Source organism: Arachis ipaensis, chromosome B5, assembly GCF_059453495.1.
Source record: "Arachis ipaensis isolate K30076 ecotype BB chromosome B5, ASM5945349v1, whole genome shotgun sequence".
NCBI lineage: Eukaryota > Viridiplantae > Streptophyta > Magnoliopsida > Fabales > Fabaceae > Arachis > Arachis ipaensis.
Genome location: NC_142440.1, coordinates 127,915,979 through 127,940,420, shown reverse-complemented (window position 1 = coordinate 127,940,420; position 24,442 = coordinate 127,915,979). Strand labels below are relative to the sequence as shown.

General features: G+C 34.8%; 3 protein-coding genes across 4 annotated transcripts; all 3 read right to left on the bottom strand.

The window, feature by feature from the left end:
• Positions 1 to 7,572: 7,572 nt before the first annotated feature.
• Positions 7,573 to 14,865, bottom strand: LOC107643897 (tRNA synthetase class II (D, K and N) family protein). 2 transcript variants are annotated; one of them, XR_015883331.1, is made up of 15 exons: positions 14,272 to 14,865; positions 14,001 to 14,144; positions 13,678 to 13,787; positions 13,299 to 13,410; positions 13,071 to 13,142; positions 12,360 to 12,451; positions 11,785 to 11,905; positions 11,362 to 11,484; positions 10,955 to 11,150; positions 10,681 to 10,868; positions 10,510 to 10,581; positions 10,052 to 10,150; positions 8,691 to 9,964; positions 8,344 to 8,401; positions 7,573 to 8,047 (listed from the first exon to the last, which is right to left on the bottom strand). XR_015883331.1 is itself a non-coding variant. In XM_016347647.3 (15 exons), the coding sequence occupies exons 1-15, from the start codon at positions 14,662 to 14,664 to the stop codon at positions 7,869 to 7,871; spliced, it is 2,040 nt and encodes a 679-aa protein (XP_016203133.1). In that variant the 5' UTR covers positions 14,665 to 14,865; the 3' UTR covers positions 7,573 to 7,868. The 2 variants fall into 2 exon arrangements, 1 of the variants encoding a protein (XP_016203133.1); XM_016347647.3 differs by having other exon boundaries at positions 9,884 to 9,964.
• Positions 14,866 to 22,416: 7,551 nt separating this feature from the next.
• LOC107640943 (uncharacterized) lies at positions 22,417 to 23,097 on the bottom strand. Its single transcript, XM_016344449.1, has 2 exons — positions 23,026 to 23,097; positions 22,417 to 22,941 (listed from the first exon to the last, which is right to left on the bottom strand). The coding sequence occupies exons 1-2, from the start codon at positions 23,095 to 23,097 to the stop codon at positions 22,417 to 22,419; spliced, it is 597 nt and encodes a 198-aa protein (XP_016199935.1).
• Positions 23,098 to 23,247: 150 nt separating this feature from the next.
• On the bottom strand, positions 23,248 to 23,670 carry LOC107640942 (uncharacterized). Its single transcript, XM_016344448.1, has one exon. It carries the CDS (start codon positions 23,668 to 23,670, stop codon positions 23,248 to 23,250), a length of 423 nt encoding a protein of 140 aa, XP_016199934.1.
• Positions 23,671 to 24,442: the final 772 nt, after the last annotated feature.

The following is a 24,442-nucleotide window of genomic DNA, read 5'->3' as shown; positions in this document are numbered from 1 at the left end:
ATCATACTAAAAGTTTGAGCACTATTCACCTCTACACCTTTTTATTATATACTATCTTTATTTAATATTGAGCCTTCGTGAATACGAACCGAAACTTTAGTTAATAAAACGAAAAGAGACTTTATCTTAAATCACTTAATCACAAAAGTATATATATTCACATAGCTTTATATACATAGACTTATTCAAAAAATCTCAATTACAAGTCCTACACCTCTAAAAAAATAAAATAATAAACGAGGGAAAAATAAATTCTAATAACTCAACTCGTGAAAATAATCTTCTATACTCCTGTATCTCCACACTAAACTTTCGTACCTGTAACTGAAAGAAGTGAAAATAAGGGATAAGAACTGGGAAGTTACATCACCGTCAACTTTTAGCAAACAAAAGTGACACCAACACGTAGAGGAGGAAGATACAAACACTTTTATTAGATTAGATTTTTTGTTAGAGTTACGGATTACAAAAAATTGAAGCCAAAATTTCAATAGGAGTTACGACTTTCTTTCAAGCAAGCTTCGGACTCTCTCTTCCTTATTTCCTTTCTTCTTTTTCGGTGGTGATAAAAAAGAAATGAAGAATGATGATAGATGATTAATGGAATAAAAGATATATATATATATATATATATATATATATATATATATATATATATATATATATATATATAAACAAGCCACGTTTGGCTTTTCCTTGATTTTTGTTTCTTTATGGCTTCGGCCATTAATAATAATAATAATTTTTTATCTTTTTTAAAATATTTTATTATAATAAAAATTATTTAAAATTTTAATAGATTTTAAATTTAAAGTATCATACAATTTAATTTAATTATTTTTAAAAAAATAATTTTTTTAAATTAAATAATAAATCATGAATAATTCATTATTTAAGTTTTAAAAATTCGGATTGTTACACAACTCAGACATTTCCAACAAATAAATCAAACAAAATTTAAAAAAAGATTTTTAAAAATATACATTAACATTTATAACGAGTGAAAGAAGTGTCTACCTCTTTACAATTTCTTACAAATTAGTATTAATTACAGATTGAACCTATTTACTTTCTATATTCTCATATGAGAATTTACAAAAAGGACTTGAGAGGGTAGCGGATGGGTTTGGAATTCTTATGGCTCCAAATGCCTCAATGACTTTATCTCTCAATTTATTTACCTTGTCCAAGAGAATGGTTGGACCATATTCTTGTCTAAAAGCATCTATTTCTTACAATTCAATTGAAAGAAATTACTTAATTTGAACCCAGATAAAATAAAAAATGAATTAAAATTTATTAATTTAGAAATTACTTACCTGTTTTCAAGTTTTTATATTTGTATTTTTTATTTTTGATCTTTTCGAGATCAATTGTTTCTAGCAATTTCATGACATATATTCCACAATTATAACTAAGAAAGAAATAAGAAAGTAAAATATAATTAATAGGAAAGACACAAAAAAGCACAGTAAAACATAGTAATAACAGTACTATAGCAAAGAAATATTTATACGATGTTCATTGACCATTGATCGTAATATATGGTGCTTCAACGCCTTCTTCATTGTCCAACAAAGATTTTTTCTCAATATAGACCCTCATCTGGGATACTATTAAGCCCTGAAAAGGATACAAAAAGTACACTTCAATTCAGTAATAATTGAATGAAATCAACCCCACAAACAATGCTCAATCAGGCAGAAGAGTGATTGATAATGGTTAGAAATAAGAGATAACTTACAACAAAAATATGTATTACGTAAATAACTTACAACAAATTTATTCAAAACTATTCTTTCTTCAGGTATATCTTTTTTCTTGATGGGGTCAAGCACATGGAAGACCTTCTTCTTAACATCACCAATCCACAACCACCAATGGTCTTCATGGCAAACTGGTGCAAACAGCTGAAGTTTAGAAAAAAGATAGAATATTTCAGTCTAAATAATAACAAACGATATAATTATTAAAGAAGTTTTAGAAATCACAACTTACAAGTGGATGCGATGCCATTTTTTTTTTGTCAAGAAAAAGCAGGTAGTCCTTAAATTCACTGATCCGGTAGGCCGTCTTAGTGTTTGGATCAATGTATTCATGGTTGTACTTCCCCAACATTAAATTCTGTAAAATGAACCGAAATAAACTAATAAATAAACTAAATTACTTAAAGAATAATAAATTTTGTCAATATTTATCAGCAGCATTAAGTCAACCTCAATTTAATGACAAATGAACCGAAATTTGTTCAAATTTGAACAAGCAATCATAAAGATTCAATCATCAATAAAAACACATCAAATTCATTTTTGGATTCAAATGAACCTGAATTAAACAAAAAAAATGAACTGAAATTAGTTCAGATTTGAACAAGCAATCATAAAGACTCCATCATCAACAAAAACACATCAAATTCATTTCTGAATTCAAATAAGCCTCAATAAATTAAGAAATCAACCAAAATTACTTAAGAAATAAAAAATTTGGCTTACCACAATCTGTCGACACGTAGTATATTTCTTCATCAAATCTGCGACATTTTCTGTTGTTGAGAACCATACACATTGCAGAGGCCACCTATAGGACGAAATTTTTTTTAGATATATTGGAATTAAACTGTTTAGAAAAATTATTAATGTTAATATAATACCTGAAGATTTTACCGTATTTTCTACGTTTTGTTTGGATTTTAGAGACAAAAAGTGGCATCTACCCCCTCTAAATGAGCTTTATGGTCCAATATGAATACAATTTCAAACTCATTAGTTGCCCCTTCTTTGTTAACCTTTATTTGCGTCATCCACTGATAACATTTCTCTCTCAGCTCTTCTGTTATTTCTTTTTCTTTCACCGGAGTCTTGTACCCTTCAGGGGTGCTCAAACTCGGCTTTGCACTGGTTTTCTCAGCATATTGCAATGTTGCTATCACCCCAATATCCATCACCGCCTCTACCAATTTTTCAGGTTGTGTTACTATGAGAGGTCGGTGGACTTATGTCAAAGCTGAATGAAGGTACATCATCTTTTCAATGCTGAGGACGGGGAGAACTGCAAGATGACAGAGAAAAGTTTTTGAAATAATTAAAAAACATTATGATATAGTATTAAAACTAATAAAAAATATTTTAAGTAAAACTTACACATTAAGAGGAGCTTCTTGCTTCAATTGCCTTGCCGAAGTTTCTTCGGGGCTTGCTGTTGGAGTTTTGGAGGGCAACTGGATTACACAGAAAATTGTTTAATAATGAACCGAAATTATTATTATATAGCATCAAAACTAATAAAAAATATTTTAAGTAAAACTTACACATTAAGATGAACTTCTTGCTCTGATTCCCTTTCCAAAATTTCTACCGGGGCTTGCTGCTGAGTTTGGGACTGATAGCTGGATTACATACTAATGTGTTTAATAATGAACCAAAAATATTATTATATAGCATCAAAACTAATAAAAAGTATTTTAATTAGAACTTACTCATTAACAGAAGCTTCTTCTGTTTGAGTTTTCGAAGGAACAAAAGTAAAGGTTTTTTGTTGTTTTAGCTCTTCCACAAGACAACTTAAAATAGCAATTGCAATAGAAACTCTAATGAAAGTAAACAAGAAAGGAGTTAATGTTAAATTATTAGAATTGAAAAGTAAATTGGAAATCTGCACTAAGTAAATCTTCACATTGATTAGAATAGAAAAGTAAATTGCAAAACTCACATATCCAGAGGTTGAGACTGACTTTCTTCTCAAACCAAAGGATTTGTTCTTGAGGGTCAGGTGTTGGGCTACTGATAAATAAACAAAAATTCTGTATCAATAATTAAACAAAAATTATTGCCTAAATTTAAAAGACTAACCTAAGTATTTCAACTTACATAGTTAGAGGTTGTAAACTCTGTTTTTTCTTTTTTTCATGCCATTTTTTTCTTCTAAAAAATGTAACTGGAAATCAGGGGTATTTTTTCTAATAAAAAAGATACGAAATTAAAATCATCAACCAAGATATTCTAATTAAAATAAGAAGAAATGAATGTTAAGAGAAATTACTTGGTATTGCTTGGTGCGTTTACAGATCGTGCCAAGCTCGTCTGTGTTTGAAACACAGGTTCATTTTTGCTGCTCAAATTTACAGTTGGCAGTCTAAGAAAAAAAAAATTATTCAGTAAAACCAAAGAAATTATATAAGGTTTTAGGAAAACTTAGCAGAAAGAAAAAGAAATTTATATAAGAAACTTAATCTTACGTCCACGATAAATCATATCACGCGTCCGTCGAGTCACGGTCATCCGGAGCAACATTTGTTTTTGTAGCACAGTCTTTTTTTCTCTTAATTCTTTTTATTTTCTGTTTTTACTATGCGTCTCCTCTACTTCTTCACTTCTGATAATTCATACAAAAAGTTTTTTTAAAATCAGGATGAACCTTAATTCAAAAATAAATAAACCAAAATTTTTAAATGATTTGAACATACAATCCATGTTCGAAAATAAGCAAAGAAACAAGCAGCCAAATTAGTTAATTTCCAAATGAACCAAAATTATTTCAAATTTGAACAAGCAGCCAAATAGACTCATCATAAAGAAAAACGCATCGAATGTATACAGCTGATAAATATCAGAGCTATAACTAATTTAACAAGCGCACATGAATAAATTCAGCAAATCCAAGTGAAACTAAACCAAATGAACCTCAATTAAACTTAGAAATGAACTGAAATTATCAATACTTATCAACATCATCAAGTGAACCTCAATTAATTCACAAATAAACTGAAATTATTTCAAATTTGAATAAACAGTCAAAAAGACTCGGTCAATAAAAACATAATATATATTTATAACAACAAAATAATCATTTTTGAATCTTACTCATCTTCGGATTCAGTTTTGCTTTCCGAATCCGTCTGAACAATCTTCCTTTTTTTGCTTTGTTTTTTTGCCACTCTTGGTGGTTGTTTTCTTTTCTTTGGTTGTGTTTTCTCCATTTCTTCCTCTCTGCAATACATACAAAAAATTTTGTTAAAATAACAATATAAAACTTTAAATAAATAGATAGTTTTCAATAAGTGATAGTGAGAAATATACTCAAATTCCAAAAAAAAAATTTCTTCCGAAGACGAATGCAGGATGACAAGTTTCTTTTTTCTTTCTTCTTCTTTTCCTTCTTTTCTTTTATCTCTCTCCCCCTCAATTCTATTCATTTCAGAATTTCCTAAAACAGAAACTTCTTTAGTTATCACAATAATTTAAAAGCACCTGAACCAAAATTTTAAGGGAAATAATTTTTTTATTTACCATTTTATTATTTGTCTCAAAGGCAATTCGGTCAACCAGTCTCCTCCATGTCCAGTACTCCACCCAAGGTGGCCCGAGAGCATCATCTGCTTCTGGATCAGGAAACTTCGTTTCATGGAAATATATTATCATTAAGAGAAGGACGCAGCCATCAACTGAAAGTTTGTATCCTATTCTCTGGACTTTGTTCCCCTTTATCCGAAAGCTCACCACATGAGACGCCCAATTCCATTGTCGGACCATCTTTATAAGAAGGAGAGGTGGCTTATGGACCGGGGAATGTGTGCTTATTGTTGTCGGCAACAAGAAGCATTTCTGGACAAAGAAGATGAAGTAATGAAGTTCGTCTTGAATTTCAGCAAGTTCCCCTCCCCTTCAACACATATCCATCACAGATTTTATCAAAGATGCCAAAGTAGCACCTTTGAAGCTGTCGATAATCTCCTTCTGCTGCTCATTCAATTTGCTATACACAACTTTTTCAGAAAAATTATCCCCTACAATATTTTAATATAAACGAATCAATTCCGATTTGAACATGTAGTCAAAAATCATCAACAAGAACACATTGATTTTATTTTCTGTATCCAAATGAATCTCAAATATACTAAGGAATGGACCGAAATTACTTAAGAAATAAAAATTTTTGTCAATACTAAATGAATTAACTAAAATATTTTAATATAAACAAATTAATATAAAAATAACAAAAAGATAAAAAAAATACAAATGTAAAAGATAAAAAGTATAATACCGCCTGAATTTAGGCCCAGTGCATCTCCTATCTTGGCAAAGGTTATGTAGATTTTGCTATAGCGAGTATCCAAGAATCCATGATAGAGATCAAAGTAAAGAATCAATTCACTCAAGAGCTTGTGCGAGACATTCAATTATGGGATGTCTCGGTGCACTGAATCCTATTTCTTCAACTATAACTTTCTTTTGTTCACTCAATTCGGCGAACATCCTAGCTATAGATTTCGTTGAGTATCTCAAATCGTGATTGTTTTGCAAGGATTTGAAACATTATGTTATGATATATTTATAATACAAAAATAGAGTTGATTTAATGTGTATATGCTTACATTGTAATGCGGCTTCTCTTTTTTTGAGATGGTCATCTTTTTCATTTTTGCTCTAAGGAATAAAAAATTTTGTCAATACTTAACAGCAGCCTAAACCTCAGTTAATTCACAAATGAACCAAATTTGGTTTAGATTTGAACAAAAACTAACTAAACAACCCCACATGAACAAGTTCAGCAAATTCAAGCGAAACCAAACTAAATGAACGTAAATTAAACTAAGAAATGAACCTAAATTTCTTAAAGGATAACAAATTTGGTTAATACTTAACAGTAGCATCAAGTGAACCTCATTCAATTCATAAATAAACCGAAATCGCTTCAAATTTGAACAAAAACTAACTAAATAACCCCACATGAACAAGTTCAACAAATTCAAGTGAAACCAAACCAAATGAACGCAAATTAAACTAAAAAATGAACCTAAATTTCTTAAGGAATAACAAATTTGGTCAATACTTAACAATAGCATCAAGTGAATCTCATTCAATTCACAAATGAACCGAAATTGCTTCAGATTTAAACAAAAAATCATAAACATTCAATCAGCAAGAAAAACACATTCAATTCATTTCTGCATGCAAATGAACTCAATTAAAGTAAAAAAATGAACCAAATTATTTATCAAAACTAATAAACTAACACAATTTCATTTGATGCCCTAGTTACGGAGAAAAACAAAAAAAAATGGAATCAGAGAGAAACAAAAAAAATGAAATCAGAAAAACTCGATCTACTAAATGAACAAACTCGATCCACTAAACCTTAAATCAAACTAGTAGAAATACAAGATTTGTAAGATATTAACTAAACATAATAACAATAGTTTTCTCAGTACTTTGCGAAATCTTTGTTCTTATTTTTGTGTATTTTTTGTTGCTAAATTCAAACACACCACCAGATTCTGCAATAGTTTTCACAGAGAAGTACAAAGAGAAATGATAACGTTTCAGATTTCCGGCGGCGCGTGTAACCACTTCTTTAATAAGAGTGAGTTTTTTTTGTGTTGGACCTACTTGGTTGAACTTAGATACAATAAAGTTTGGATGTATAACCCAACTGTTCTTTTTAACTCTGATATGCAATGCGAATTAAGAATCTTATTAAATAACCAAATTAGAAGAGAAATTTTTAAAGAGTAAATTAAGAATATGCCAACGAGCGTGTAGTTCATCGACAAGTATTATCCTATTAAATACTCGCTTTGATTCATAATATTTATCGTTTTAATTTATGTTCACAAACAGTTAGGTATAAAGAGTATTACAGTTGTTGGACAAAAAATAGTCAGTCCATGTCAAACATAGTGCTGAACCTAACCATTTGTCCTAATTATTGATAACTGTGATAAATATAGACAAGGACAAGTGCTACATAACTCCATTTATTCCACATGAAAACCAAAAGTCCATAATATACGTACACAGATGTAAAAATGGTGCTGTGGAGAGGTATAAAGAGGGTGCAACATCTAATCCAAAAATAGGAATATGGATACATCAATGTTGGTGTGAAGTTGCAATAGAGAGATCTTGGAGCTGCTGGGGATCGACCTCAGATGGTGACCTTGTGAGGGCACACTGTGCAGTTGTTGTCTTTGGGAATGCAATCACATCCCTTATGGAGTTAGCCCCGGCCAACAACATTACCATTCTGTCCAACCCATAAGCTATGCCCCCTACACACATACACATGCATATATAAGTCAGTACCCATAAAATAACAATCACACATTAAATTACCAAACAAAAATCCTATCATTATCTAAAATGGTGACATCCTAGTGGAATAAAGCTTTATTGTTGTTGTTCTTGTTTAAAATGGTAACATACATATTCCTTAGTCCTCACAAGTTTCTTCATGAACCACTTTAGGCATGCTTTAACAAACGCAACAAAAATATGCTAAATAGAGTTTCTATCTTTAATTGCTTGTAACTCTGTACATGTTTCTAGGATGCACAAAGCTGCGTACCATGTGGTGGAGCCCCCATGTCAAGCGCTTCAAGAAGATAACCAAACTTCGATTCAGCCTGAAAGAAAGTATAATGTGTAATTCAGGTCAGTTTAAGTCTCAAAATATCTTCAAAGGTAAACAGCATTTAGGTCCAATTGCAGACCTGAAAATTTGTTATTATCAAGTCTGTTAGATAAGGATCATCCAAATAAAAACAAAAATAAAAAAAAAAGGCTTAAATACGTTTTTGGTCTCTATCAAAAATAGTATTTGCAAATCATGTGTACAGCTCTATTCTTGGCAACAATGCAAGTCCATGTAGAAGGTTTCGAACTGAATTTGAGCACATCAAAACATGAACCAACCTTATGATTTACGAATTCCCCTTGTTTCTGTCAATAACATAATAGCCCCAAAAATTGGCATGCATGTCATGTCAGTGTGTTCCAATTGCATTCTAGAGAGAGAAAAAGATCTTTTAAGAAAAAAATAAAAAAATCTGCCCATTCCCCATTTCCACTGAAAATATGGGAGTGCATGTGACTTGCACTTGAGCTTGCTGTACCCAATTCCCCCTGCCCGTGTCAATGAGGATTACCACCTTCCTCGCTTCCTGCATTAACAAAACCCACCACCTTGAAAGACTTGTGGTCGTGAGAGTGAGCATGCTCTTATGGGACAGCAGCAAGGAACACATCACTAGCATCAAGTGACCCTCGTGTGGCCCTCCTTGCTCTTCATCAATTCCCTCTTCATCAGGCCCTTCAACCAGCAACAAGTGGTAGTGGCTCAAACATCTCCCACTCTGATGGCAATTGTAAGGGACCACAGAGAAATATAGGAAAAAATGTGTGTATTATTAACATCTATAGCTGGATCTAAGCTACAAGTGGAGAAAACTCAGAATTAGGCGACAGAGGGAAGACTGACTTCTATCTCCCAGGCCAATTTCCCAAAAAATGACCTATTTATAATCCCAATCCTTATTTTATTTATACCTTTTCCTATTGACATTCACTCGCATACTTCGTACTCTCTCTGTGCCATATCTCCTCCTCTACTCCCACGCTCTGCTAAACTGGCCCCACCTACCTCTACTTGTACTACGCCTGAATTAATGCCTAAACTGTCCCTGTAATTCTTACGCTTGAATACTCACAGCCCATGGGAAAATTTCTCTCCAACTCTTACACTCCTACTCTAAATTCACTCTCAACTCTCTTTTTCATTCTTCTGCTGTAAATAAAGGGCAGAGATTCTACTTTACCACCCTCAGTCTTCTCTTCATTTGGGTACTTAACAATAACCCTAACCAATCTAACCATTTGCTTCAAGGAAGTGGTGCCAAACCTGGTGGTCTAACAATAATATGGTAGATGGTGAAACCAGGAAAAATGGCCATACAATTGGAGGGGAAAAAGACAATACGAAAACTGTACATAATTCCACTCCATGTTTGAAAATATTTCAGTGAATAAACAAGATTGGAAGTAAAAGTAAGATTTAATAAGCATAAGAATGAAATCCTAATTAAACTTCAGACAAATGGTCAACTAACCTGCTCAATTGAGATTCCAACAATCTCCAAAACCTTTTGTTGTATATCACGCTTATAAATTCTTAGACTTCCACCGCCAATCTGGCAGAAAATAGGATCAAATTAATCATCGTTCATGCTAGCAGCATAAAAAGTATAGAAAGTAGCCAAGAAATAAATCTTAATTACCTCCACCCCATTGTAAACCATGTCATAAGCCAATGCACGAGCAGATGCAAGGTCATTCATGTCTTCAGGATTTGGTGCAGTGAAAGGGTGATGCAAAGCCTGTACTTGAATATAATTTAGAGAATAATATTAGAATAACCATAGATATATATCCAATAACCAAATTGAAAAATCTCAATCTAAGAGATGAATTGAGTACATTATGCTATAAATCGACGGAAATAAAAGATTTTTTTTATTTTTCTAGTGCTTTTATTTTTACTGCTAGAAATTTGCCAAACACGCTAAAAATTAAAAAAAAAAATCTTTTTTCAATGGAAAAGATCTTTTTCTATCGACTTAATGGCGCTCAAACAAGCACTTACTGCAACAATAAAGAATAATCATAAAAGTCCATAACTAAACATGCTGTTATGTTGAGAAATAAATTGACGAATGTTACTAAAATTTGAACAGACCTCAAGCCGCTGCTCTGTATCATTCCACTCAAACATTGGAAAATCAGTAATCCACAAAATTGAATGCCTGCCCTAAAACCCAGATAATGAAAGAAAATCAAAGAGAAAATAGTAAGGAAGAAAGATAAAGTACATTTTCTTTTTCTCTTAAGTGTCGGATCAGTAACTTACATGGTCAATCAAGCCAAGGTCATTGGCAACATAAAGTCTAAGACGGTCTAGAGTTCTATTAACAGACGCATGATGACCCACTGCAAATAAGATCAGATCACCGGGTGCAGCAGAGCATTGTTTTAACAAATTCTCTCTAGTTGTAGCATCCATACTCGATATCAAAGCAGCAATTCCGTCAATCTCCCCTAAAATCAAAGGTCAACAGAATAAATCATAGAATAAAATATGCCTTTTGATGTCATTAAATAAATATAGAATGTCCATCGTTTACCATTATCCAAAACCTTAAGGAAAGGTAAACCCTTAGCACCAGCTCTCAGCGCTTCATTAAAAATATCACCTTTCTTGAGAGCTGAATTTGAGTATCTTTTTGCACCAGAAGGTATACACAACACTTTAATAATTCCCCCACTTCCCAAAGAATCAGAGAAAACTCTGAAGGATGACCCTAAGAAAAGGTCAGATAACTGCAGCCCAATTAAAAATCAAACTTCAGCAAGATGAAGTGAGAAGCAAGTACATGTAAATTACCACAGAACAAAAAAAAATTATTTTCAAAAAGGAACAGAAGCAAGCTATACCAAACCAAATAGTTTATGAACAGAATAGTGGATCATCTTTAAATGTGAGATGCTAGAAAACATGATACTACTGAGGAAGAAAAAGCAAGATCATTACATCCTTTAACTCGAGATCAAATCTGGTATCCGGCCTGTCTGAGCCATATCTGCTCATTGCTTCAGCATATGTAAGCCTGGGAAAAGGGTTTGGTAATTCCACCCCTTTAATATCAAGGAAAACCTGCAACAATAACTTCGTGTTTATCCCACGCAATGAACATGTATTGTTATCCAGGAGGAGAGCAATTTCAAAATAGACATAAATAATTGCCACTCAACAATCTGCAATACTGCCAACACTAGAGGTACTAAATCACCCACCAATCAGATAAATTATTCAACTTTAAGTAATGGAATTTTGCATCTGCATTTTCTGATTAATCCATTAAAAAATACATGTTTTCATTCTACCAAATGTAAGATAATTGACAAATGTGGTCATAACCCATAATAGACTAGATTACAGATGGCATAAGCTAACCTTTCTGATCAATTCTTCATTTAGAGATAACATATCCTCTAAAGGAGTAAAAGCCATTTCCATATCTAGCTGGGTGAACTCAGGTTGTCTATCTGCTCTTAAATCTTCATCACGAAAACACCTGGCAAAATGGCAAAATGGTTATTTGAGTTGTTTCCGTGTGATCTCAAGGTCACGGGTTCAAGCCGCAGAAACAGTCGTCGATGTAATAATCAGGTTAGGCTGCGTAAATTACACCCTTTGAGTGCGGCCCTTCTCTGGACCCTGCATTAACGCGGGATGCTTGTGCACCGGGCTGCCCTTTTTTTTTATTTTAAAAAGACAGATATCCTATCTTCTTAGTCAATGACTAATCAGATCATAAACATTCTTTTATAGAAATGCAGAACATTTATTACAAATAAGAAGGGGAAAATAATACCAGGAGGTTATGATATCTTCACAGAAGAGATCAAACTAATCAAAACTCATAGGAACACATTTAAAATGAAGAATGCAGCAAGGCCAGCAAACACTTCGCATATCTTGAACACACAAATATGAATAGAGATTCAAACATTAAAAGAGAAGCTAACCTTGCTAACTGATAATATTTATCAAAACCTGCTACCATTAGCATTTGTTTAAATAACTGTGGACTTTGTGGCAAGGCGTAGAATGTTCCTGGCTTCATAGAATAAATCAACACTACTTTAATAAAAGAAGTTTCTTAGGCAAAATACAGAAAAAATATTTATAATGATTTTCCTCGTTTAGGATGTACCAAAGTGATGCTTTAAAAGTGTTCACATCAGATAAAAGATCAACAGTGTTGCTACCGAATCATATCCACAAGGCAAAAGTTCTATGCCAATTCCTTTGAGGTACACACAACCACTTTTCAATTTCTAGTAATAGATACCATAAGTAGGCAATTCAACATTTTTCTTCTAACTGAACAACTAAAGGAACAATGAATGAATATAGTTCTTCAAAAGCTAAAGCTAAACCTACCACATGTACTATCCATGAACAATATCTTTAAGGTCTCTTGATGTCTTTACTTTATTTATAATTGGAACACATTAAATAGAGGGGAAAAATAATAATCCAATATTTTAGAGAAATCTAGTGCAAGGTTGTCCTAACTTACAGGGAGGATCCCAATAGTATGATGTATAAATAAATGATAAGAGAAATATCTGAGAAATTCAAATTATAACCATATTCTCATGTTACTATCTTGACTGAAAAAGATTCTGAAAGAACAGTTGTAACACTGTCATGACATAAACATATTTAACTACCTGGGTTCTTGAAGGAACTAAATAATCCCGGGCACCTTCTGGCGTGGATTTAGACAGTATTGGAGTTTCAATCTACCTTATGACCAGAAAAGGGTAAAGATCAATACTGGGATACCAACCACCAAGTATCAACAACCAAAGTAAAGTAGCAATGGAAGGTGGAAACATTATAAATCGTTAAAGAGAGAAAATAGCCGAAATGATGAACTAACAATCAGAGAACAGTACCTCAACAAAACCATGGATGTCTTCTAGATATCTCCGAATGAGTTTAACAACTTTATGTCGCAGCAATATGTTGAAACTCATTTGTTGCCGCCGTAGATCAAGGCATCGATACCTTCCAACAAGTAATCATAACAATAGATCTCCCACAAAAGAATACATTATACAAGAAAACTAACTTCTGAACATGATAAACAAAGACCCAAAAAGAAAAGGAAGAAAAACTAGTACAGAGTGCTGTGTGTGACTTGCCCAAGGAGCAGAATATAGTCCATGTCCGCACCAGATTGACAAGTAAACTGGCGAGAGCTTTTGACATTTGTACAAGAAACCAACTAAAAACATATATAAGCCACTGGGAGCAATAATAAATGGGTACTACCTCAAACGGATTTCCTCTTTAAGAGAATCTTTTGCATCATCTGCTGTAGTAACTAAGAATGGCAACTTTGAATTTACAGCATTTAACACTAGAACACTAGTAGCAGCAACCTGCCACACACATAAACAACTAATTCACATTCAAACAAAACCGTAAATAAATAAAATATTCAAAAAAGAAACGATGGTCTGATCCTAGGCACTAATTGGTTCCTAAAATGCATACTTCTTTGCAGACTAACAAGCAAGAAACAATATGAAAAAATGACAATATCCACAACCCGATTATTATCAATCCAATAGAAAAACACTAAAACTATATACCTCAATGGAGCCTGTTTTCATATTCTTATTGATTGACTCGTTTGGCCTAGACCTGACAACACCGTCAATTGCAACCACATACTCGAGTCTCAAGTTATTGATAGCAGAATGCGCATCTGGAAATTCTTCTGGAAGGGTCGTAACCTAATTTTCAGTTTCAATAAGTAAAAACAAAGCAGAGACATAAAATGTTTTCATATTCTTCCCCAATAAAATAAGATCACAATTCACAACCATCAAGTTAGTTGCAAGAGTAGAGTATAGTAAGTACCTGAACAATACCAGTATGGTCCCTAAGATTGAGAAATGTGAGGCCACCATGGACCCTGTGAAGTGCAACCCAGCCACAAAGCTGAACCTTTTTTCCCACATCGATTGAGGACAATTCACCGCAGAAAGCAGTTCTAGAAACCCAAGAAAGTGACTGAGACCAAGTCTTAGCGTTGGACGAGAGTGCTTGTGCTTCAGAAGAAGGAGGAGGTGGTTGTGTCAAATGAGACGTTGAAGTTGAAGCAGACGCAGAAGCAGAAGCAGAAACGCAAGACAGAGTTCTTGTTCTGGAAAGAACCCTTGGAGTGGTGGTGGAAACGCTGCAGAGGAAGAAGAACGATGACGGCCTTTGGCGGAGGGCCACCAAAGGCAACGCTTTCAGCAACACAGACATCTTGCTTCCAATAAAAGAGAAAAACAAAAGTGTCAAGAATTCATTTTTGAACAACGAGTGGAATTTTCTGTTGAAGAAGAGTTAACGAAGAACAGTGCAAGTAGAAAGCAGCTCAAGTGAAGATGGTGGTGGCGTCTCAACAAGATAACAGATACGAGTAATTTCGTGGGCTGAAAAAAGCCCATCGGCCACAAAACGAATAGATTTAGAAGATATTACAATTTTTTTTCTTTTCGCCTTATTTTAAAATGTTATTTTTATTTTTAATATATTCATATAAAAAAAACCATAAACAAGAGTAAATCATTGGAATTACTTTTTAAAAATTTAGTGGTTAAAAAAATATTTTCAAAAAATTAAAAAAATATTTTAAAAAAATACAAATAAATAGACATATTATACGTGAAATAAATATAAAGATGGATTTATGTTATAATAGAGTACGTAATTTATTTAAAGAAATCAAAGAAAGCGAAAATGATCAGATTGTCTTAAATGAGAAAAGACAATATTTTTGTCCTCCGATTTTTAATGTAAATTATTGTCTTTATACTAAATTTAAAAAAAAAAAAAATCTAAAACCTAGATAGAGACAAAGATTTATGGTTAAATTCTATAGTACATAAATCGTGTTCAAAAAAGAGAAGTGTAGATTTGGATCCTCTAAATTTTGAATTTTATTTTAGAGGATAAAGTATGATTTATCACTATTTATTTTATAGGTAAAATCAAAAAAAATATAAAAAAAAAATTTAATAATAAAAAATCTCACTTTATCCTCTAAAATAAAAATTTAAAATTTAAAGAATTCAAACTCAAAATCTTGTCGACAAGGTGAACATAAATTGTGGATAAAAAGATAGTTTTAAGGATAAAAGAATAAAACATATGAAGATTTTATGATTTATAAGAGGCAGAGTTTAGTTTTGGCAATATAGGACCATGGCCCCCAAAATTATTATAAAAGAGCTAGTAATACTATTAAAAAGGACAAATGTAGCTTAATTGGTTTAACTCTTATATTTATGCATTAAATTTGTGGAATCAACGTCTACTTTTTATATTTATTCAATTATTTTTAATTTTAAACATTAACATTTTGAATTTGAATTTTAATGAATTTTCATAAATTAAAGATCTTATCGGTTTATTCATACAAATTAAATCTCATTCTCATCATCATTTATATTCTTATTATCAACAAAATTTTACAAGTTTAATGTTAGAATTAGTTGTGGTAAAATAATTTGTTTTCTCTATATAGTTATTTATTTTACAATAATATCTTAGACTTGAGTTTTAATATTTTTATAAATTAAAAGTTTTAACAAAATGATTCAAAAAATTAATAGAATTAAATTATTAATTTATATAAAAATTTGTATATTTAAAATTATTTTTTATCCACAATTTAAGTTTATTCTACCAATAAATCTTTTTTTTTTACCACGATTTATGCACGGCAGAATTTAACCATGAATTGTTATCTCTATCCAAATTTTACGGTTTTTTTTTTTTAAACTAGTATAGAGATAATGATTTAAATAAAAATTAAGGGGACAAAAATATTATCCTTTCTCATATAGGACAATCTAATAATTTTTACTTCCATTTGGTATCTTTAAATATAGAGTAAAGTATTATTTTTGTCCCAACTTTTAGAGTAAGTCATATTTGTGTTCCTAACGTTTAAATCATTCTATTTATATCTCTAATGTTTATAAAAGTGATTCAATGTTATCCTACTATCAATTATACTAACAAATCAGATTATATTTTTCAATTATTCTCACTTAGATGTATTCATTCTCAATTAGGTCTCACTTGGATGTATTCGATTTTAAATTTTTAATATTATACCCACTATTTGCGTTTAGATTCAATTATATCCCTAGAAAAGTGAATTATGTAAATATTGTAGGAATTAGTTTCAACTTTTGATGAGCTATTTTTTTGAGTGGATCATCGATTCTATCCCAGATATTTGTATTCTAACTTTAAGAAGAGATTTTTAAAACTCAAACTAAAGCGTTTATGATGTGTAATTGACGGCAGGATAACATTGAATCACTTTTACAAACGTTAGAGATACAAATAGAACGATTTAAACGTTAGGTATACAAATAAAATTTACCCTAAACGTTGGGGATAAAAACGATACTTTACTCTTAAATATATTACTCATTAGAATACTTATGTCATGTTTTTAAAATTTTTAAGTATATTTTTATCATTTAAATATTTTAAAAATATTTTTTGTCAATAAATACGAGTGTACTTAATTTGTGTATTTATTTTTAATATTTTTTTTCAGAATTTTATAAAAAAATCAAAAATAAAAATAAAAAATAAAATTTTATTGTTTTCATATTTTTTTCCTTTCATATAATTTTAAAAATAAAAAATATTAAAAATAAAAAAAATAAAAATACAAACTAAATACACTACAAATTTTTAAGAAATATTGGATAATATACTCTAAAAAAATGGTGTTTTCTTTTGTAATCCCTCTGAATTTTTATTTGTAGGACAAAACACTCCCTGTTAATGTGTCTTTATTATTAGATACTAGACAAATAATACAGTAAAATATATAAATAAAAAATAAAAAAATTATATAAAATAACTTTTTTTAAAATTATAACTTCTCTCTATCACAAAGAGATTACAATAATACTCTCTTTTAATAAAAAGAGAATACACCTCTCACTAAATATAGGAGAAAACTTCTCAAAAAAAATTTTCTATGTTATGCAACTCAAAATTACTATTATTTTTGTTGGATGAATTGAATTAAACTGAATTAAGAAGGCTCAATTTATAGATGCACTTTTTTAATATAAATCATCCATCAATTAGAGGTAAATATTTTTTTTCTTTTTTTTATCATTAAAATTCTATGGTTATAAGTTAGAAATGTTTATATCCTTTCATTTTATTTAATTTTTTACTAAAATAATTTTACTAATTTTATAATCTCCTACTTAAAGTTAATTTTGGTATTAAAAGTCTCATAATTTCATGTTGCTCATGTACTTAATAGGCCATAGGAGAATCTCCACCATTCAAACTTACGAGTGTTGATTGGCTTTGTCATGGCATCTACTAAGTTATATTTAGTATGAATTTTTTGTATATTCACACTCCCTTCCTCTATAAATACTTTCCGAACAAAGTGATATTGTATTTTAATGTGTTTTGTTCTTGAATGAAGGGTAGAATTTCTTGCAATGTGCAAGGCACTCTAACTGTCACAATACACAGGAATCTTCTATTGTTTGTGTACAAGTTCCTCCATCAACATATGTACTTATGCATGCCATTGGGCCAAATTCTGAGTCAGATGACAGGCGGGGAATCACCCACCGCGTGCTCTGTCGCTAAATCTATAGAGGGCGTAGCAGACGAAGGCATGTAGTTCAGATTTGGGACCATGATGAACTGTTGGTCCGCTGGACCCGCCTGTGGCGTCACAAGGGTCAACGGGGTAGTCGGAGGGTAGAGGGCGAGGATTGAACAGTCACAGGGGATTCGGTGAAAACTCTCCCTCTACCACAACCATGAGATCCACTAGGTCTATCTCTACTACCTGTCGTCATGTCTGCAAAAAGAATGTATTATTAACACTAATAAGCATATGTATAAACTACACAAATCATTCAACATTTAAATTATTTAAAAAGAAAATTGACATAATCTTCTCTAAAATTAGACATATATCTACTTTAATAGTTCTCACAAATCCAACCAACCTCAATCCATAACATTAATCAAAACATAATTAAATAAAAATTTATAGCATCACTAGAAATCCTAAAGGCTAAAACCGCTAATAATAGTACTATTTATGTCAAGAGGATATAAGAGACATAAATAAATAAAAATTCAAGTCACCTTATTGGTATTAACATTAATTTAAACCTCTTCCACTTATATTGACCAACAAGAACTTTTCAATTTGAAAGTTTACTATATTCATTTTACATATAGGCTAATCAAATTAAAAATAATTATTTCATAAGTAAATGGTATATCATTGCTCTTAAATTGTCCAATTCACTTTATGTGTCTCAAATTCTACTTTACTAGTTTTAGTTATTAAAATAAAAATTAGTTTAATCCAAGTTATTATGATGCTTGTATTACTCTTAAAAATCTCCTTCTAATAATCCTACCTACTAAATGTATATTATATATTAAACATAGTGATACATTTTGTTCGTCTGCTCGAATGTTCGGTAGGTCGGGTCGAACTGGAATGGGAGCAGAGACTTGAAGGGGTTAGGACCTGGGCGTGAGCTAAGATGTTAGAAGAGGATGCTCGCTTAGATCAGCGGAGTGACGATGTGGTGGGCCACCTGCAACGACTCCGACGCTCAAGTCGGTATTTATACAAGAGGCGGCGATTTAAGGTTAGAGTAGGTGACGTACTTGTGCGGAGGGGTAGGTCCTTCCCCCTTTATAGTCCCTACTCGGGTGGGCCCCTTGTGGCCAGGCCCACCTGTCTGAAAACTTCTGCTAGCTGTCCAGGTTCCACGTGGATGAAGAGATGACGTGCGGGTCACCTCTTAGCTCGGGTCGATTGATCTATCGGGTCGGTTACTCGCATCCGGACCTAGGTCGCTGGTGGGCTGGGCCGGAACAGTTCCCCCAACGTGCTAGCTGCGGGCATAGGAGCTCGTAGTTAGCGCGTTTGATCTACTCGTTTCTGCCTCGATCGAGTTCTCCTAGGGTCGGGAGTCCGTGATGGAATTCGTGCCCTCAACGCGTGAGTTACCCTCGTCCGTTACTGGAAGCGTCGCCTCGATTCTTGTGTCGAGCATTTAATGCTCATTATGGCTAATTTGAAATTTGGGGGGAAAAGCCCATTTTGCCCCTGACTTTTTACGCTTTCCACTGACAGTTACTATTCTGCATTCTCCCCTTCGCTCCTTATTCCTTTATACCTCTCCTAATCCTTTGTCTTCATCGCTAATTTCTTCATTCTCCTCTTTCCTGATTCAATCGCTGCAAGTGCTGCTGCATTCCTTGGGTTCATCTTTCTTCTTTCTTCAATTTCCTGGTAAGCTTCATTTACCTTCATCTTTTCAAAGGCAATCATGGCTCTGCTTTTATTTTTGCCACTGCTACTGCATTCCTTCTTCATTGTTTATGATTGTTCTTGTTTGAGTTACACTGTTGTTAGGTAGGTTACAGGGGGTTACCATTAGGTAAATCGATTTTGGCCTCTAACTGATCATAGATTAGTTTACAATAGAGACATAGCAAAACGCAGCATTAGTTTCCGTCTCCTCAGGTTTTTCAACCTCCGAGTTTAACTTTAAGTGGTGCCCCCACTGTAGGTATGGCACAGCGCCTCGTCCCGAGAACTCCCGTAGATCGTTATTCTTGGGTCACTTCCGATGTTAAGGATACGGCTTCCCGGATAACACTCAAGGAGCTCCAGGAATTTTGTAATTCTGATCTACTGTGGGGAGGCAGTCCCGAGGAGGAACATTACGAGGCATTCGTTCTTGGAGGTCGGGAACGCATTTGCCATATAAACATGGATACTCCCTGGGTTGCCGATTGGTTGTGGGTGTATAAGCCCATGTTCACCAACTTGGGGATTCGGTTCCCCTTCTCCCCCTTTGTCATTTCTCTTTTGAACTAGTGTGATGTGGCGCCATCACAGTTGCACCCAAACAGCTGGGCCTCCATCCGCTGTTTTGAGATGGTGTGCGACTACCTGGAGCTCCCAGCCTCTGTAAAAGTTTTCCTCTACTTCTTCCTTCTGACCAACCCTTCGAAAGAAGGGAAACATAAAAAAGGATACATGTCGTTCCGAGTCGTGCAAGGTCGACGAATCTTCAGGTTGTTCGAAGATTCGTTCCATGGCTTCAAGGACAAATTTTTCAAAGTACGGCCCGCTGAAGGTTGGCATCTCTTCTGGCTAACCCTAGAGGGTGAACGCCATATGCCGACCTAATGGAGTTTCGGTGATGGGGCCAATTTTTTAATAAAAAGTACTTACAAAGGGTTAAGTCAGCAAAACCGGAATATCGCCGATATACTGCTAGCCATCTTTGGCCAAAATAACCTCAACCCACATCTGTTAATGGGTGACCAGAAAACCAGTAAAAGTTACGTGGGTAAGTTTAAATGGGCTTCCTTGTTTCCATCGCCTTTATTTGCTTCAACTTGTATATTATTCGTAACATGTTCCCTGGGTAACGACTATATTTGCCTTCTTGTTTTAGTTTCTATGGCGGCTGAGCAAGTTGGTCTCAGTAACTTAATGGCTCAGTTCCTTTCGGGAATAGTGGCGACAGCTCAGAAACTCCTTCTACCTGGGCTCCGCCTTCCCCTATTGCCGAAGTTTAATCACAACCGCCACTTCAGGAAAATGTCAGCACTAGTGCTGGTGCAACTCTCCGATCTGAGGAGATACCCGTGTACGAAACGGGTCCCGACCTGACCATCGTGGAGAATCCTAGGAAAAGAAAAATGACGTCCAGCCCAGAGGGGGCACTCACCGTGATGGAAAAAAACTTCGATGCTGGAGGATTCATTGACTCCCAACTTTTACCGGGCACTGAGGACTTTTCCATGATAGAGAGGCTAAGTGGGTTTACCGTTGCATGCTCCATGCTGCAACTATCGCAAGGAAGGCAGAACCCGTTCTGGCCCAGGCTGGGGTATTGGATGGTAAGTACAGCTCGACACTGTGTGAAATTGGCAGTTTGAATGCCGAGATGGAAACCACTAAGACTAAATTGGCAGACACGGGGGAGAAACTGAACGTTTCTAATGGGATGGTGGTCCACCTTTCTGACCAGAAGATGACCTTGGAGAACCAGCTGGGTGTCGCATTGGGTCGGGTGTCAGTGGCGGAGGCCAAGGTGGCCAACCTGGAGAAGAAACTAGCCGAAGCCATTGCTTCTGCCGACACCGCAAAGCTTGAGACTGCCAATCTTAAGAAAATGAACAAGGAAACCATTAAGAATTCTCAAGAGGTGATCGAGGGTATCGAGGAAGCGATCAAAGCTCAAGTGAAGCTATTGTCCTGCGACTTCGATACCTCAGCTATCGGAGCTTTCAAGATGATCAAGAATGGCAAGATTGTCGACATTTCGAGAAAGTAGCTTGTAATTTTGGCAATCAAACTTTGTACTCTTCTTTTAACTGGGCCGATGTAGCGCCTTGTTTTGTAAATAATCCTTTTGGACTTGTAGTTTTTTGAACTTGAATTGCTTATCGTTTTGCTGTGAGAGACTATTGTTAGGCCATTATCGTGCCTTTCCCTTTTAACCATTTTCATTCGTTTGAACGTTTGGTTATTTTGCTAGTCGTGTCCCCGTTTGGCTTTTAAATCGTTAACTATATTGGGTACTTGTGATCTCTTTGGCTCCTGGGGTGATCAGTCCCGAGGTGCCGTTGGGTCAATGGTGATTTTCGATCATAGGCCCTACTAGGCTCTAATCACACTTCTCGTGAGAAAAAATATGTGAGTAAATGAGCAAATATATACACGGTTGGGAAAATAGTCACGTTAGTAACAGAATAAGGAAAGTACCAATTCAATTAAATACACAGTAAATGCAACATATTCAAAACATATTAAAAAAAACAAGGTACTAGGATAGAGAACCGCAAAGTCGATGGGTTGCATGTCACGAGTAGAACCTTTTCAAATTTGCTACGTTCCACATTCTCGAGACCTCGATCCCCCTAGCCTTTCCAACTTGTAAGCGCCCCTTCCGAGAACCTCTCTTACTTGTATGGGTCTTTCCAGTTTGCTGCTAGTTTGTCCTCTCCTGATGTCGGTAACCCAATATTATTGCGCCGTAATATCAGGTCACCTATCTCAAAATTCCTGCCGAGCACTTTCCCATTGTATCGCAACGCTATTCTCTGCTTCAATACAGTTTCTGACAAATGGGTCATCTCTCTTGTCTTATCAATCAGGTCTTTCTCTACTGCTTCTTCACCATCGCCGAGGAGTAACCTCGGACTCGGCTCCCCAATTTCCACTCGAATTACTGCGTCTACTCCATAGATAAGCCGAAAAGGTGTTTCTCCGGTGGAGGACTGGGGTGTTGTCCTATAAGACCATAAGACCGAGGCTACCTCGTCTTCCCACGAGCCCTTCTTCTGATCAAGTCGCTTTTTCAACCATTTGAGGATGATTTTGTTTGCTACTTCTACCTGACCATTGCTCTGTGGGTGCTCTACCGATGAGAACTTCTGCTTAACCCCTAACCCGAAGAAAAACTCCCCGAACTTCTTGTCTGTGAACTACGGTCCATTGTCCGACATCACGGTTTTAAGAATTCTGAATCTGGTGATCACTTGTCTCCATATAAATTTCTGACAATTTGCCGATGATATGCTGGCCAGTGGCTCTGCTTCTACCCATTTAGTGTAATAGTCGATGGCTACTATCAGATACATGACTTGCCTAGGGCTGACCGGGAATGGCCCCAAGAGGTCGACCCCCCACTGAGAGAAAGGTCGGGAGGCCAGCATCAAGCTTAATTCCCTTTCCAGAGCCTTGTAGAAGTTGGCATTTTCCTAGCATTTCCTGCACCTTTTAACGAATTCTTATGCATCCGACATAATTGTGGCCCAATAATATCCAGCTCTGATGAGCTTCCTAGCTAATTCTTTTCCTCCGATGTGGTGTCCGTAGCACCCCTCATGGACTTCGCTTAGGACGTAGTTCGTTTGGTCGGGGCGTAGGCATTTCAACAGGAGTTGGTCAAGCCCTCGTTTATCTAGTTGTCCCTGTATCACCATATACTTAGCGGCTTCCCTTCTTGTCACTCTAGCTTTCTTCTCATCTCCAGGGAGTTCCCCACCCTCCAAGAAGCGAAGAATTGGGTCCATCCACGAAGGAGGATTCGGCACTTGGGTTACACACAGGGCTACTGATGGCTCAGTCACTAGCCCCTGAATCAGAGATCGGTCTCCTGCGCCAAGTTTCGTGCTTGCCAGTTTTGACAAGAGGTCAACCTTGGCATTCATTTCCCTAGGTACATGGTGACTCGTTACCTCTTCAAAATCCTCACATAGCTTCTTCACTTTCTCTAGATATTTTTGAAGTAAGGAGTCTCTGGCTTGGTAACTTTCGTTAACTTGAGAGGTCACGATTTGAGAGTCACTGTTGACTTCAACTCTCGATACACCAACCTTTTTAGCTAGGACCAAGCCCCCTATCAAGGCTTCCTACTCCGCCTAGTTGTTAAAAACCGAAAAGTCGAACTTAATTGATTGCTTATAAATCACTCCTGCTGAGCTTTCAATGATTATCCCTGCTCTCCCAAACACTTGGTTGGAGGCTCTGTCAACATGGAGCTTCTACCATGTGTCCGTGTTCCCGGGCGAATCCCCTGTCACTTCCACTAGAAAGTGTGCCATTTCTTGGACCTTGATCACATGTCTAGGTTCATATTGCAGGTTGTACTGGGATAATTCGACCGCCTATGTCATCATGCTGCCCGCCAAGTCGGGTTTTTGTAAAACTTGACGAATGGTTTGATCAGTTCTTAGAGTGATCGGGTGACCTTGAAAGTACTGCCTCAACCTTCAAGACAAGATCATTAGAGCATATGCCAACTTCTCTAACTTGGTGTATCTTAGCTCCGTCCCTTGGAGCACCTTACTGATAAAATACACTGGATGAGGACAGCCGCCATGGCTTGATCCATCCAAATACAAGAACAAGGGCTCGCCTTCTTTTGGCATGCCGAGAATAGGGGTGATAAGTGGATATCTTATACACTTTTTCGTTGCATTT

What these genes read in the sequence shown, in the direction of transcription:
- LOC107643897 (XM_016347647.3), bottom strand. Translation starts at nt 14,664, where the DNA reads ATGTCTGTGTTGCTGAAAGCGTTGCCTTTGGTGGCCCTCCGCCAAAGG. An exon ending in ACCATACTGGTATTGTTCAG is followed by an intron (nt 14,145 to 14,271) that starts GTACTTACTATA and finishes ACTGAAAATTAG; the next exon opens with GTTACGACCCTTCCAGAAGA. An exon ending in TTGATCTCGAGTTAAAGGAT is followed by an intron (nt 11,151 to 11,361) that starts GTAATGATCTTG and finishes ATTGGGCTGCAG; the next exon opens with TTATCTGACCTTTTCTTAGG.
- LOC107640943 (XM_016344449.1), bottom strand. Translation starts at nt 23,097, where the DNA reads ATGTATCTGATAGTAGCCATCGACTATTACACTAAATGGGTAGAAGCA. An exon ending in CACTGGCCAGCATATCATCG is followed by an intron (nt 22,942 to 23,025) that starts GCAAATTGTCAG and finishes AATGGACCGTAG; the next exon opens with TTCACAGACAAGAAGTTCGG.
- LOC107640942 (XM_016344448.1), bottom strand. Translation starts at nt 23,670, where the DNA reads ATGAATGCCAAGGTTGACCTCTTGTCAAAACTGGCAAGCACGAAACTT.